The 16,318-nt window shown below is 37.9% G+C and overlaps 1 protein-coding gene across 4 annotated transcripts in view; it reads left to right on the plus strand.

Moving 5' to 3' along the window:
- Nucleotides 1–16,318, plus strand: part of VAMP7 (vesicle associated membrane protein 7) — a 58,113-nt gene that overhangs the window by 21,036 nt on the left and 20,759 nt on the right. For 3 of the 4 annotated variants that reach the window (XM_055267780.2, XM_055267779.2, XM_055267781.1), the window contains one exon: nt 13,061–13,128. The exons of the other annotated variant lie outside the window; for it this stretch is intronic. In XM_055267780.2, coding sequence (XP_055123755.2) covers nt 13,061–13,128 — 68 coding nt within the window. The remainder of the gene's footprint in view (nt 1–13,060; nt 13,129–16,318) is intronic. 4 annotated transcript variants of the gene reach the window in all.

A 16,318-nucleotide genomic window follows, 5' to 3' on the forward strand; every position in this document is an offset into this window, starting at 1 on the left:
TGGTGGTGTTCTTTGAAGCACAACAGTTTTTATGAAGTCCGATTTATTTTTTTCTTTAGTTGTTTGTGCTTTGAATATCATATCTAAGAAATCGTCGCCTAAGCCAAGATCACGAAGATTTACTCCTCTGTTTTCTTCTAAGACTAGTTTTAGCTCTTACATTTCTATCTATGATCTATTTTGAGTTAATGTTTATGTATGGAATAAAGAAGAGATCCAACTTATGTCTGTTGAATATGTATATACAGTTGTTCCAGAACCATTTGCTGAAAAGGCTTTTCTTTCCCTGTTGAATGATCTTCGCATTCTTATCAAAAATTAGTTATCAATGGATGTATGGCTTTGTTTCTGGACCTTCAGTTCTGTTCAATTTATCTGTATGCCAGTACCAGACTGTCATGATTATTATAGCTTTGTAGTAGGTTTTAAAATCAGGAAATATTCGTCTTCCAACTTTATTCTTTCTCAAAATTGCTTTTGACTATTCTGGGTACCTTTCATTTTCATGAACTTTAGGATGAGCTTGTCAATTTCTGCAAAAAAGGCTATCTGGGATTTTGATAGGGATTGTGCTGAATCTGTAGATCAATTAGGGGAGCCATTTTAACAATATTAAACTTCTGATCCATGAACATGGGCTTTCTTTCTATTCATTTAGGTTTTCTTTAATTTTTTCCAACCATGTTTTGTAGTTTTCAGTGTGCAAGTCTTACATGACAAAGACTCTGCCTCACCAAATTTTAGACAAGCTCCTCTGAGCACTCTGTTACACTACGTCTCATCCTTGGGCTCTGTCCTTGGCCTACCTAAGGAAGTCTTAGCAAAGAATCCTGCTAATACCCCACCCTTGATCAAGTTCCTCGTCCCCTATATTTGATATATAAGTCCAGCCAGCTTTTAGCAGGAATCCTGTTAGGCCAGTTTAAAGAGAATCCCCTTGCCGTTGATGTCTCCTCTTAGTAATTTTCCATCCTCTGACCCCCTCTGTTCATTGGCCACAAATCCCCACTGGTCTTGGTCGCATTAGGAGTTGAGCTCAATCTCTCCCCTCAATTGTGATAGCCTTGACCCCTATTGCAGTAATCTCAAAATCTGCCTTTACCATTTTTTAACCAGTGTCAGAATAATTTTTCTTTAACAACATCTCTTCTAACATCCTTCTTGCCTTGTTCCTAAGTATTTTTTATGCTATTGTAAATGGAATTTTTCTCTTTCATTTTTGGATTGTTCAGTACTAATGTATAGAAATTTTATTGATTTTTATAAATTGGTGTTGTATTATACAACCTTGTTCTCATTTATGAGCTCTAATAGCTTTTTAATAGTTTCCTTAGGATTTTCTCTATATAGAATCATGCTACTTGCAAATAGAGATAGTTTTAATTCTTCCTTTTCAATCTGGATGCTTTTCATTTCTTTTTATTGCTTAATTGCCCTAGCTAGAACCTCTAGTATAATGTTGAATAGAAGTGGTAAGAGTGGACATCATTATCTTATTCCTGCTCTTAGGGAGATCTTGAAGAATCTTCCACAATTAAGTATGAGGTTAGCTGTGCGTTTTTCATAGATGTCCTTTATCAGGTTGAGGAAGTTTCTTTTTCTTGTTTGTTGAGTGGTTTTATCATTAAACAGTGTTGGATTTTGTCAATTTTTTTTACATCTATTGAAATGATGGTTTTTGTTCTTTATTAATATGATGTATTATAATAATTGATTTTCAGATATTTAATCAACCTTGTGTTTCTGAAATGAATCCCACTGCATCATGGTGTATAGTCCTTTTTGCATATTATTGGATTCATCCTGCCAGTAGTCTGTTGAGGATTTGTTAAATGTCTGTATTTTTAAGAGTTGTTGGTCTATCATTTTCTTTTCTTGTGATGTCTTTGTTTGGTTTTGATACCAGGGTAATGCTGGGCTCATGGAATGAGTCAAGAAGTGTTCTCCCTTTCTTCTATTTTAGAAAGATTTGTGAAAGTTTTTTTATTAATTCTTCTTGAAATGTTTGGTAGAATTCACCTTTGAAGCCACCTGGGCTTGGGCTTTTCTTTGTGTGAAGCTTTTTTGGTTCTGTTTTTGTTTTTTGAGATGGGGTCTGTCTGTCACCCAGGCTGGAGTGCAGTGACACGATCCTCTCTAATTCCTCTTTCATTCCCTTGGTGGGAGGGTTACCTGCAGCCTTGACCTCCTGGGCTCAGGTAATCTTCCCACCTCAGCCTTCCAAGCAGCTGGGACTGCAGGCATGTGCCAGCACGCCTGGCTAATTTTTGTTTTTCGGTTTTTTTGTAGGGACAAGGTCTTGCCATGTTGCCCAGGCTAGTCTCAAACTCCTGGGCTTAAGCAATCCACCTGCCTCAGCCTACCAAAGTGCTAGGATTACAGGCATGAGCCTCCATGCCTGGCCTGAAGTTTTAAAATTATTGATTTAGTCTCTATACTTGCTGTAGCTCTATTCAGATTTTTTATTTCTTCTTGAGTCTGTTTAGCAGTTTGTATCTTTCTAGGAATTTGTGCATTTCATCTAAGTTACCTAATTTATTTACATGTTCCTGTTTATAGAATTCCCCTAAGATCCTTTTCATTTTGTAAGTTTGGTGGTGATGTCTCCTCTTTCATTCCTGATTTTAGTAATGTAAGTTTTTTCTCTGTTTTACTTGGCCATTCTACGTAAGGGTTTGTCAATTTTATTGATCTTTCTAAAGAACCAACTTCTGGTTTCATAGATTTTTTTGTCTATAGTTTTTCTGTTCTCTATTTAATTTGTTCACCCTAATATTTATTTCCTTCCCATTGCTAGCTTTAGATTTAGTTTACCCTTCTTTTCTAGATCTATAAGGTGAAAAGTTAAGTTGTTAGGTTATTAATTTGAGATCATTTGTCTTAGCTCAGGCTGCCATAACAAAATTCCATAGACGTAGTGGCTTAAACAACAGAAGTTTATTTTCTCACATTTCTGGAGGCTAGAAGTCCAAGATCACGGTGCCAGTTCTGGTAAGGGCTCTCTTCCTGGCTTGCAGACAGCATCTTCTCCCTCTGTTCTCCCATAGGGCAAGGAAAAGAGAGCTAGCTGTCTAGTGTCTTTAATTGATACATAATATTTGTACACGTTTATGGGGTACGTGTGATATTTTGTTACATGCAAAGGCTGTGTAATGATCAAGTCAGGATATTTGGGGTGTCCATCAGCTCAAGAATTTATTTCTCTGTCATGGGAACATTTCAAATTCTCTCTTCTAGCTATTTTGAAATATATAATACACTATTGTTAACTTTAGTCACCCTACTCTGCTATCAAACATTAGAACTTATTCCTTCTATCTAACCATATGTTTGTACCTATTAACCATCCTCTCATATTCCCTGCTCCGCCCCACATACCCACACTCTTTGTAGCCTCTGGTATCTATTTCGCTATTGTCTATCTCCATGAGATCAACTGTTTTAGTTCCCACATGTGAGTAAGAACATGTAATATTTGTCTTTCCATGCCTGCCTTATATCACGAAACATAATAACCTCCAGTTACATCCATGTTGCTGTAAATGACATGACTTCATTCTTTTTCATGGTCAAATAGTATTCCATTGTGTTTATAGACCACATTTTCTTTATCCATTCATCCATTCATGGACACTTAGGTTGACTCCATATCTTTGCTATTGTGAATAGGGATGCAATAAATATGCAAGTGCAGATATCCCTTTTATACACTGATTTCTTTTCCTTTGCATAAATACCCAGCAGTAGGATTGCTGGATCATATGGTAGTTTAATTTTCAGTTTTTGGGGTAATCTCCACACTGGTTTCCATAGTAGCTGCACTAGTTTACTTTCCCACCAACAGTGTGTAAGTGTGTTTTTTTTTTTTTTCTTATCCTAGCCAGCATCTGTTATTTTGTATCTTTTTAGTAACCATTCTAACTGGGGTAACATGATATCTCATTTTGGCTTTTATTTGCATTTCTATGATGCTGAGCATTTTTTTCATATACCTTTTGGCCATTTGTGTGTCTTCTTTTGAGAAATGGCTATTCATGTCCTCTGCCCACTTTTTAAGGGGATTATTTGTATATCTCCTGTTGAGTTCATTATATATTCTGGATATTATTCCCTTATCAAATGAATAGTTTGCAACTATTTTCTCCCATTCAACTGGTTGTCTCTTCATTCTGTTGATTATTTCCTTTGCTGTGCAAAAGCTTTTTTGTTTAATATAGTCCTATTTGTCTATTTTTCTTTTCGTTACCTGTCCTTTTGAGGCGTTAGCCATAAAATCTTTTCCTAGAGCAGTGTTCTGAAGTGTTTCCCCTATGTTTTTTTCTAGTAGGTTTATAGTTCTGGGTCTGAAATTTAAGTCTTAGTCTACCTTGGTTGATTTTTGTATGTGATGAGAGACAGAGGTCCAGTTTAATTCTTCCACATACGGACATCCAGTTCTCCCAATACCATTTGTTGAAGACAGTGTCCTTTCCCCAGTGTACATTCTTGGCACCTTTGTTGAAAATCAGTTGCCTATATATGTGTGGCTATACATACGTGGATCAACGTCTGGCTTTTCTATTCTATTCCATCGACCTTGTGTCTGTTTTTATACCAAATCATGCTGTTTTTGTTACTGTAGCCTTGTAATATGTTTTGAAGTCAGGTAGTGTGATGCCTCCAGCTTTGTTCATTTTGCTCAGGATTGCTTTGGCTATTTGGACTCTTTTTTGGTTCCTGAAATACTAATTTTAGGATTGTTTTTTCTGTTTCTGTGAAAAATGACATTGGTACTTTGATAGAGATTGCATTGAATCTGTAGATTGCTTTGGGCTTATGGTCATTTTAATAATATACATTCTTATGATCCATGACCATAAGATGTCTTTCTGTATCTTTGTGTCATCTTCAGTTTTTTTCATCAGTGTTTTGTAGTTTTACTTGTAGGAGTCTTTCACCTCCTCGTTAAATTTATTCTTCAATATTTTATATGTTCATAACTATTATAAATGGGATTGCCTTCTTGATTTCATAAAGTTTTATTTCACCAAGTTCATTATTGATGCATAGAAACATTACAGATATTTGTATGTTGATTCTGTATCCTGCAACTTTACTGAATATATTTATCAGATCTAGGAGTTTTTTGGTGGAGTCTTTGGGTCTTTTAGACATAAGATCATATCATCTGCAAAGAGGGATAATTTGACTTCCTCTTTTTCAATTTGGATGCCCTTTATTTCTTTCTCTTGCCTGATTGTTCTGGCTAGGACTTCCAGTATTGCGTTGAATAGGAGTAGTGAAACTGGGCATCCTTCCAGTACTGTGTTGAATAGGAGTGGTGAGAGTTTTCCAGTTCTTAGAGGAAAGGCTTTTAGTTTTTCCCATTCAGTATGTTGTTAGCTGTGGGTTTGTCATAAATGGCCTTTATCATGTTGAGGGATATTCCTTCTATGCCTAGTTTTTTGAGAGTTTTTATCATGAAGAGATGTTGAATTTTTTTTGATACCTCGAACTATATATTTTTATTTGAATATATAAAGGTAGAATATCCTATTTTCCTTTTGAGCTGTGTCATCATACTGCTAAAATTATGGATGAAAATGGAAATACTTCAACCTGACCCATTGCAATTTCTATGTCACACATTTGCACTTTTTTTTTTATTATACTTTAAGTTCTGGGATACATGGGCAGAATGTGTAGCTTTGTTACATAGGTATACATGTGCCATGGTGCTTTGCTGCACCCATTAACCCATCATCTACATTAGGTATTTCTCCTAATGCTATTTCTCCCCTAGCCCCCCCTACCCCCCAACAGGCCCCAGTGTGTGATGTTCCCCTCCCTGTGTCCATGTGTTCTCATTGTTCAACTCCCACTTATGAGTGAGAACATGTGGTGTTTGGTTTTCTGTTCCTTTCTTACCTTGCTGAGAATGATGGTTTCCAGCTTCATCCATGTCCCTGCAAAGGACATGAACTCCTCCTTTTTTATGGCTGCATAGTATTCCATTGTGTATATGTGCCACATTTTCTTTATCCAGTCTATCATTGATGGGCATTTGGGTTGGTTCCAAGTCTTTGCTATTGTGAACAGTGCTGCAGTAAACATACGTGTGCATGTGTCTTGATAGCAGCATGATTTATAATCCTTTGGTATATACCCAGTAATGGGATTGCTGGGTCAAATGGTATTTCTGGTTCTAGATCCTTGAGGAATCGCCACACTGTCTTTGACAATGGTTGAACTAATTTACACTTCCACCAACAGTGTAAAAGCATTCCTATTGCTCCACATCCTCTCCAGCATCTGTTGTTTCCTGACTTTTTAATGATTGCCATTTAACGATCACCATTCTTACTGGTGTGAGAGGGTATCTCATTATGGTTTTGATTTGCATTTCTCTAATGACCAGTGATGATGAGCTTTTTTTCATATGCTTGTTGGCCACATAAATGTCTTCTTTTGAGAAGTGTCTTTTCATATCCTTCACACACTTTTTGATGGGGTTGTTTTTTTCTTGTAAATTTGTTTAAGTTCCTTGTAGATTCTGGATATTAGCCCTTTGTCAGATGGATAGATTGCAAATTTTTTCCCATTCTGTAGGTTGCCTGTTCACTCTGATGATAGTTTCTTTTGCTATGCAAAAACTCTTTAATTAGATCCCATTTGTCAATTTTGGCTTTTGTTGCCATTGCTTTTGGTGTTTTAGTCATGAAGTCTTTGCCCATGCCTATGTCCTGAATGGTATTGCCTAGGTTTTCTTCTAGGCATTTTATGGTTTTAGGTCTTACGTTTAAGTCTTTAATCCATCTTGAATTAATTTTTGTATAAGGTGTAAGGAAGGGGGCCAGTTTCGGTTTTCTGCATGTGGCTAGCCAGTTTTCCTAACACCATTTATTAAATAGGGAATCCTTTCCCCATTGCTTGTTTTTGTCAGGTTTGTCAAAGATCAGATGGTTGTAGATGTGTGGCGTTATTTCTGAGGCCTCTGTTCTGTTCCATTGGTCTATGTATCTGTTTTGGTACCAGTACCATGCTGTTTTGTTTACTGTAGCCTTGTAGTATAGTTTGAAGTCAGGTAGCGTGATGTCTCCGGCTTTGTTCTTCTTGCTTAGGATTGTCTTGGCTATATGGGCTTTTTTGGTTCCAAATGAAATTTAAAGTAGTTTTTCCTAATTCTGTGAAGAAAGTCAGTGGTAGCTGAATGGGGATAGCATTGAATCTATAAATTACTTTGGGCAGTTTGGCCATATTCTTCCTATCCATGAGCATGGAATGTTTTTCCGTTCATTTGTGTCCTCTCTTATTTCCTTGAGCAGTGGTTTGTAGTTCTTCTTGAAGAGGTCCTTCACATCCCTTGTAAGTTGTATTTCTAGGTATTTTATTCTCTTTGTAGCAATTGTGAATGGGAGTTCACTCATGATTTGGCTGTTTGTCTTTTATTGGTATATAGGAATGCTTGTGATTTTTGCACATTGATTTTGCATTCTGATACTTTGCTGAAGTTGCTTATCAGCTTAAGGAGATTTTGGGCTGAGACAATGGGGTTTTCTAAATATACGATCATGTCATCTGCAAAGAGAGACAATTTGACTTCCTCTCCTCCTATTTGAATACGCCTTATTTCTTTCTCTTGCCTGATTGCCCTGGACAGAACTTCCAATACTATGTTGAATAGGAGTGGTGAGAGAGGGCATCCTTGTCTTGTGCTGGTTTTCAAAGGGAATGCTTCCAGCTTTTGCCCATTCAGTGTGATATTGGCTGTGGGTTTGTCATAAATAGTTCTTATTATTTTGAGATACGTTCCATCAATACCTAGTTTATTGAGAGATTTTAGCATAAAGTGGTGTTGAATTTTATCAAAGGCCTTTTCTGCATCTATTGAGATAATCATGTGGTTTTTGTCATTGGTTCTTTTTATGTGACGGATTACGTTTATTGATTTGTGTATGTTGAACCAGTCTTGCGTCCCAGTGTTGAAGCTGACCTGATCGTGGTGGATAAGCTTTTTGATGTGCTGATGGGTTCGGTTTGCCAGTATTTTATTGAGGATTTTTGCATCAGTGTTCATCAGGGATATTGGCCTGAAATTTTCTTTTTTTGTTGTGTCTCTGCCAGGTTTTGGTATCAGGATGATGCTGGCCTCATAAAATGAATTAGGGAGGATTCCCTCTTTTTCTGTTGTTTGGAATAGTTTCAGAAGGAGTGGTACCAGCCCCTCTTTATACCTCTGGTGGAATTCGGCTGTGAATCCTTCTGATCCTGGACCTTTTTCGTTTGGTAGGCTATTAATTACTGCCTCAAGTTCAGAACTTGTTATTGTTGTATTCAGGGATTTGACTTCTTCCTGGTTCAGTCTTGGGAGGGTGTATGTGTCCAGGAATTTATGCATTTCTTCCAGATTTTCTAGTTTACTTGCATAGAGATGTTTATAGTATTCTCTGATGGTAGTTTGTATTTCTGTGGGATCAGTGGTGATATCCCCTTTATTATTTTTTATTGTGTCTGTTTGATTCTTCTCTCTTTTCTTATTAGTCTCGCTAGCAGTCTATCTATTTTGTTAATCTTTTCAAAAAACCAGCTCCTGGATTCATTGATTCTTTTTGAAGGGTTTTTCATGTCTCTTTCTCCTTCAGTTCTGCTCTGATCTTAGTTATTTCTTGTCTTCTGCTAGCTTTGAATTTGTTTGCTCTTGCTTCTCTAGTTCTTCTAATTGTGATGTTAGGGTGTCTATTTTAAATCTTTCCCACTTTTTGCTGTGGGCATTTAGTGCTATAAATTTCCCTCTAAATACTGCTTTAGCTATGTCCCAGAGATTCCGGTACGTTGTGTCCTTTGTTCTCATTGGTTTCAAAAAACTTATTTATTTCTGCCTTAATTTAGTTATTTACCCAGTAGTCATTCAGGAACAGGTTGTTCATTTTCCATGTAGTTGTGCAGTTTTGAGTGAGTTTCTTAATCCTGAGTTCTACTTTGATTGCACTGTGGTCTGAGAGACTGTTGGTTACGATTTCCATTTTTCGCATTTGCTGAGGAGTGTTTTACTTCCAATTATGTGATCAACTTTAGAATAAGGGCGATGTGGTGCTGAGAAGAATGTATATTCTGTTGATTTGGCTTGGAGAGTTCTGTAGATGTCTATTAGGTCCTCTTGGTCCAGAGCTGAGTTCAAGTCCTGAATATCCTTGTTAATTTTCTGTCTCAATCTAATATTGACAGTGCGGTATTAAAGTCTCCTATTATTGTGTGGGAGTCTGAGTCTCTTTGTAGGTCTCTAAGAACTTGCTTTATGAATCTGGGTGCTCCTGTATTGGATGCATGTATATTTAGGATAGTTAGCTCTTCTTGTTGCATTGATCCCTTTACCATTATGTAATGCCCTTCTTTGTCTTTTTTGATCTTTGTTGGTTTAAAGTCTGTTTTATCAGAGACTAGGATTGCAACCACTGCTTTTTTTGTTTTCCATTTGCTTAGTAAACAGTCCTCTATCCCTTTATTTTGAGACTGTGTGTGTCTTTGCACATGAGATGGGTCTCCTGAATGCAGCACACAGGTGGGTCTTGATTCTTTATTCAATTTGCCAGTCTGTGTCTTTTATTTGGGGCATTTACCCTATTTACATTTAAGGTTAATATTGTTATGTGTGAATTTGATCCTGTCATTATAATGCTAGTTGGTTATTTTGCTTGTTAGTTGATGCAGTTTCTTCATAGTGTCGATGGTCTTTACAGTTTGATATGTTTTTGTAGTGGCTGGTACTCGTTTTTCCTTTCCATATTTAGTGCTTCCTTCAGGACCTCTTGTAAGGCAGGCCTGGTGGTGACAAAATCTCTCAGCGTTTGCATGTCTATAAGGATTTTATTTCTCCTTTGCTTATAAAACTTAGTTTGGTTGAATATGAAATTCTGGGTTGAAAATTCTTTTCTTTAAGAATGTTGAATATTGGCCCCCACTCTCTTCTGGCTTATAGGGTTTCTGTCGAGAGATCCACTGTTAGTCTGATGGGCTTCCCTTTGTGGGTAGCCTGACCTTTCTCTCTGGCTGCCCTTAACATTTTTTCCTTCATTTCATCCTTGGTGAATCTGACGATTATGTGTCTTGGGGTTGCTCTCCTCGAGGAGTATCTTTTTGGTGGTCTCTGTATTTCCCAAATTTGAATGTTGACCTGTCTTGCTAGGCTGGGGAAGTTCTCCTGGATAATATCCTAAAGAATGTTTTCCAACTTGGTTCCATTCTCCCTGTCACTTTCAAGTACACCAATCAAACATAGGTTTGGTCTTTTCATATAGTCCCATATGTCTTGGAGCCTTTGTTATTCCTTATTGATTATTTTTTCTCTAGTCTTGTCTTCACACTTTATTTCATTAAGTTGATCTTCAATCTCTGATATCCTTTCTTCCACCTGATCAGTTGGGCTATTGATACTTGTGTATGCTTCGCAAAGTTCTTGTGCCGTGTTTTTCAGTCCCATCAGGTCATTTATGTTCTTCTCTAAACTGGTTATTCTAGTTAGCAATTCCTCTAACCTTTTTTCAAGGTTCTTAGTTTCCTTGCATGGGGTTAGAACATTCTCCTTTAGCTTGGAGGAGTTTGTTATTATCCACCTCCTGAAGCCTGCTTCTGTCAATTTGTCAAACTCATTCTCTGTCCAGTTTGTTCTCTTGGAATTTTCAGCCTTTTTGCACTGGTTTTTCCTCATCTTCGTGGATTTATCTGCCTTTAGTCTTTGATGTTGGTGACCGTCGGATGGGGTTTCTATGTGGATGTCCTTTTTGTTGATGTTGATGCTATTCCTTTCTGTTTGTTAGTTTTCCTTCTAACAGGCCCCTCTGCTGCAGGTCTGCTGGAGTTTGTTGGAGGTCCACTCCAGACCCTGTTTGCCTGGGTATCACCAGCGGAGGCTGCAGAACAGCAAAGGTTGCTGCCTGTTCCTTCCTCTGGAAGCTTCGTCCCAGAGGGGCACCTTCCAGATGCCAGCCGGAGCGCTCCTGTATGAGATGTCTGTTGACCCCTGCTGGGAGGTATCTCCCAGTCAGGAGGCATGGAGCTCAGGGACCCACTTGAGGAGGCAGTCTATACTGTAGCAGAGCTCCAGCACTGTGCTAGAAGAGCCACTGCTCTCTTCAGAACTGGCAGGCAGGAACGTTTAAGTCTGCTGAAGCTGAGCCCACAGCCACCCCTTCCCCCAGGTGCTCGGTCCCAAGGAGATAGGAGTTTTATCTATAAGCCCCTGGCTGGGGCTGCTGCCTTTCTTTCAGAGATGCGCTGCCCAGAGAGGAGGAATCTAGAGAGGCAGTCTGGCTACAGGGACTTTGCGGAGTTGCGGTGGGCTCCGCCCAGTTCAAACTTCCTGGCCGCTTTGTTTACACAGTGAGGGGAAAACTGCCTACTCAAGCCTCAGTAATGGCAGACGCCCCTCCCTCCACCAAGCTCAAGTGTCCCAGGTCGACTTCAGACTGCTGTGCTGGCAGTGAGAATTTCAAGCCAGTGGATGTTAGCTTGCTGGGCTCCGTGGAGGTGGAATATACTGAGCTAGACCACTTGCCTCCCTGGCTTCAGCCCCCTTTCCAGGGGAGTGAACAGTTATGTCTCACTGGCATTCCAGGCACCACTGGGGTATGAAAAAAAAACTCCTGCAGCTAGCTCGGTGTCTGCCCAAACGGCCGCCCAGTTTTGTGCTTGAAACCCAGGGCCCTGGTGGCATAGGTACCCAAGGGAATCTCCTGGTCTGCAGATTGCGAAGACTGTGGGAAAAGCATAGTATCTGGGCCAGAGTGCACCATTCCTCACGGCACAGTCCGTCAAGGCTTCCCTTGGTTAGGGGAGGGAGTTCCCTGACCCCTTGTGCTTCCTGGATGAGGCAACGCCCCACCCTGCTTTGGCTCACCCTCCGTGGGCCGCACCCACTGTCTAACCAGTCCCAGTGAGATGAGCCAGGTACCTCAGTTGGAAATGCAGAAATTACCCATCTTCTGCATTGATTTCACTGGGAGGTGCAGACCAGAGCTGTTTCTATTTGGTCATCTTGCCAACCACCCTGAGATGTTGAATTTTATCAAATGCTTTTTTTATCAGATGCTTTCTCTGCATCTATTAAGGTGGTCATGTGGCTTTTGTTCTTTATTCTATTGATGGAATGTTTCATGTTTATTGATTTGCGTGCATTGAATCATCATTGCATCCCTGGGATAAATCCCACTTGATCATGGTGTATTATCTTTTTGATGTGATGTTTGATTTGGTTTGCTAGTATTTTGTTGAGGATTTTGCATCTGTGATCATCAGGGATGTTGGCCTGCAGTTTTGTTTTTTTGTTGAGTCCTTGTCAGGTTTTGGTATCAGGATAATGCTGGCCTTATAGAATGAGTAGGGAGAATTCCCTCCTCTTGAATTTTTTGGCATAGTTTGAGAAGTGATATTAGTTCTTCTCTGTAAGTTTCATGGAGTTCTGCAGTGAAGCCAGCTGATTCTGGGCATTGTTTTGGTTTTGTTGGGAGACTTTATTACTGATTATACTTTATTACTAATTCAATCCTATTACTCATTACTGGCCTGTTCAGGTTTTCTATTTCTTCCTGATTCAGTCTTGGTAGGTTGCATGTGTCCTGGGATTTATCCATTTCTTCTGGGTATTCCAGTTTATTAGCATATAGTTGTTAATAATATTTCTGTGGTCACTTCTTCCAATTTTTAGATTTGCTTTAATATGCAAGGACTTTTTCTTGAGGATGTATCTATGGTGTTGGTTGGGCAGGGCACTTTGACTTTGATTACGGATACATTCAGTAGTGTAGTCTGTATAATTTCTTCAGCTATAAACAGCATCAACCATGTCTGTATTTTTCTTAGTGGCTTAGGGTGTAGTTGTTATGGAGGCTGTGGTGAAGTTTTGATGGGCATGGGGACTCCAGGTGGGCTAGTCCTTGTTTTCGAGTGGTGTCACCAGTGGGTGAAGCATGCCTGTCCTTTGGCCCCAGGACAGTGTATTCATTAAGTTATATTACTTTTTTTTAAAAACGTTGATTTTATTCTACAATGTAAAACTTGACCTTTTCTATTTTTCCAATATTTTCAGATCTGGTAGCTCAGCGAGGAGAAAGATTGGAATTATTGATTGACAAAACAGAAAATCTCGTGGATTCTGTAAGTATAGAATCTGATAATATGGAATCTGATGTAAAGTGGAGAAACTATGGATGATGGCTAACATAATTGGGAAATACCTTAAATTCAAAAAATTGGTGGTTTTTTTTCCTTTCTCATTTCCATTATGTGATTACTTTGTAATAATGAGGATAACAATGAGGCATAGAAAAAAAACGTCATCCCCTAGTAGCCATTAAGGTAGCTTTGGTTTGGGAAACATACTCAGTATACAGAAACAATTTTCTAAAGCTTTGTATTGAGGCCTATATAATTTAGCACCTCAACTGCATGTACCAGTCTGTTCACTTTACAAATTTGTAAAACATGAAACAAATGTGAAAGCCGTTTGTGACCCAGTATGAATCCTGAAAACTGGACAATTCACTTTCTTGCTTACACTGATAGTTTCATCTTGCCTTGTATCAATCAAGAGACATGGATTGGAAAGGGCCAATAAGCCTTAAAGGAGACAGTGTGTCCTTGTGAGCTGCTTATACTATGGTTCCGTATGTCCTCACATTTTCAATGCAGTTACTGTGGATGAAAGTTTTAAAGAAAGATGACAGATACATGGTGAACAGAAGGAGGGCAGAGATCAGCTACAATTTGGGTCTACACAATTATAAATTTAAATGTACAGTACAGGTTTACACCTTGAAGCAAAACAGTGATTGATTATGTTCGTTGTGACTGACAGCTGGATTGTAGTGGTTAAGAACACAGGCTCTAATATCAGGTTGCCTGGATTTGAATCCCACCTCTGCTACTTACTAGTTTTGTGACCTTAAGCAGATGACTTAATCTCTTTGTGCCTCAGTCATCATCTTCTGTAAAATGAAGATGTACCCACTTCAGAGCATTTTAAGGATTAAATCAGATAATGCATGTAAAGTGCCTAACACAGTATTTGATACATAGTAAGAGCTATTTAAATGTTCATCATTATTGTTAATTTTACAGGGACATCTATTAGCAGCAGGTTTTAGGATATACAGTCTACTATCAGGTTTTCTAGAAGTTTATAAACAGTTTTTTCATCAAAGCATGTGGTAATTGGAGGAAGGATACTACCATACAGGAAGTCAAAACACCTGGGTTCTAGATCTCACTTTGTGACCCATTGCTGGGGAGCAAAGAAAACAGAGAAGTATCTTATTACAGATCTGCAGACCAATTTCTTTGATACTTCCAGGCTGTCTCTTAGTTATTCTTAATTCTTGAGGATTACCCTGCTTAGCTGGAATGGTCTGTCTTTGACCAATAGTAGTATAATCTGTACTTTCCAAATAAATGTCTTAATTTTGTTGACTTCATGACTGAAAATAGAAGGTACTAATGAACTAACAGGTATCTCTCTTTATGGTAGAATAACATACGTGCAGCAAATTGTATCAAGTGTACTACTTTTAAGTGTATAGCTCAATTATTTTTTATGTATATCTATACCCATGTAACCACCACCCAGATCTAGATAGAAAACATTACCAACACCCCAGAAGGCTGCCTTGTACCCCTTCCAGTTAATAATCCCCAATAGATGTAATTATGTCTCTGACTTATATCACCATAGATAGTGTTTTGCCTGTTCTTAAAATTTATTTGTGTCTGGCGTCTTTCACTCACCATTATGCCTGGGAAATTCATCCACGTTTTTTATTACAGTAATCACTTATCTTTTTTATTGTTTTGTATTATTCCATTATACAAATCTACCACAATTTGTTTATCCGTTCTTCTCTGTGGGGCTTTATTTCTGGATTCTCTATTTTGTTCCACTGGTCAGTTTGTCTACCTTTATGCCAGTACCACACTGTGTTGATTAGTATAACTTAATAGAATTCTTGAAAGTAAGTAGTGTAAGTCTTCCAACTATATTCTTGTTGTCCAGTATTGTCTTCACTCTTTTAGGTGCTTTGCATTTCCATATATGTTTTAGAATAAGCTTGTTTTCCATCTCTTAACCCCACAACAATGTGTATCTTTGTGACTGCATTTAATATATAGGTCAGTTTAGGGAACATTGGTATCTTGACAGTATAGAGTTTTTTGGTCCGTGAACATGACATATCTCTGCTTTTGCTTAGGATTTTAAAAATTTTTCTCAGCAGTGTTTTTTAGTTTTTGGTGTATAGGTCTTGCACATATTTGTTAAATTTACCCTTGAGAATACCATGCTTTTGTATTGTGTAACAAATTTTTTAATTTTGTTTCTAATTCTTTATTGCTAGTATATGGAAATAAAGTTGGTTATTGTATATTGACCTTGTTTGTATTATGCAACCTTAGAAAAATTCATTTACCAGTTCTGGTTACTGTTTTGTACATTCCTGCCTTTTATTTTCCTTGCCTTATTCTGGCTAGAACCTTCTACACAATACTGAATACAAGTGATAACAGTGAACATCCTTGCCTATTGACCATCTTGTGGGGAAAAATTCAATACTTTTTGAAAAAAATAAATTCAGTGTTAAGTTTGTGGTTAACTGTAGATTTTTTGTAGGTACCCTTTAATAGGTGGAAGAATTCCCTTTAATTCCTCATTTGAGAGTTGTATTCATGATTTTATCAAATGCTTTTTCTCCAGTTATTGAGATCTTTGGTTTTTCTCCTTTATTCAGTTAGTATGGCAAATTACATTGATTTTTCAGTGTTAAACCAACTTTGCATTCCTGCAAGGTCATGACTTATTATCCTTCTTATATAACACTTTATTGGATTTGCTATTGTTTTGTTCAGGAATTTGGCATCTATGTTTATAAGAGATAGTGGTCTGTAATTTATTTTTCTCTTTAGGTTTTGGTATCAGGAATATGCTGGCCTCATTAAACAAGTTGGGAAATCTTACCTGTCTATCTTCTGAGTTTGGGTACTATTGGTATTATCTGTCTTAGATGTTTGGAAGAATTTACTAGTAAAGCAGATTGGGCCTCGAGTTTTCTTTGTTGGAAAATTTAAAATCTGCCATCTTGCTGTTTGTTTCCTATTTGTCCCATCTAGTCTTTGTTCCCTTTTTTTTTCTGCCTTCCATTGGATTTAGTACATTTGTTATTCCATTATGTCTCCTTTGTCAGTTTATTAGGTATAGCTCCATTTTGTCCCTTTCTGATTGCTTTAGGGTTTACAGTATGTCTTTGATTTATAATCTCCCTTAAAGTGGCATTTTTCCACTTCATGAATAGATAAGAAC

This window comes from Symphalangus syndactylus, chromosome X (genome assembly GCF_028878055.3).
Source record: "Symphalangus syndactylus isolate Jambi chromosome X, NHGRI_mSymSyn1-v2.1_pri, whole genome shotgun sequence".
In the NCBI taxonomy this organism is placed as follows: domain Eukaryota; kingdom Metazoa; phylum Chordata; class Mammalia; order Primates; family Hylobatidae; genus Symphalangus; species Symphalangus syndactylus.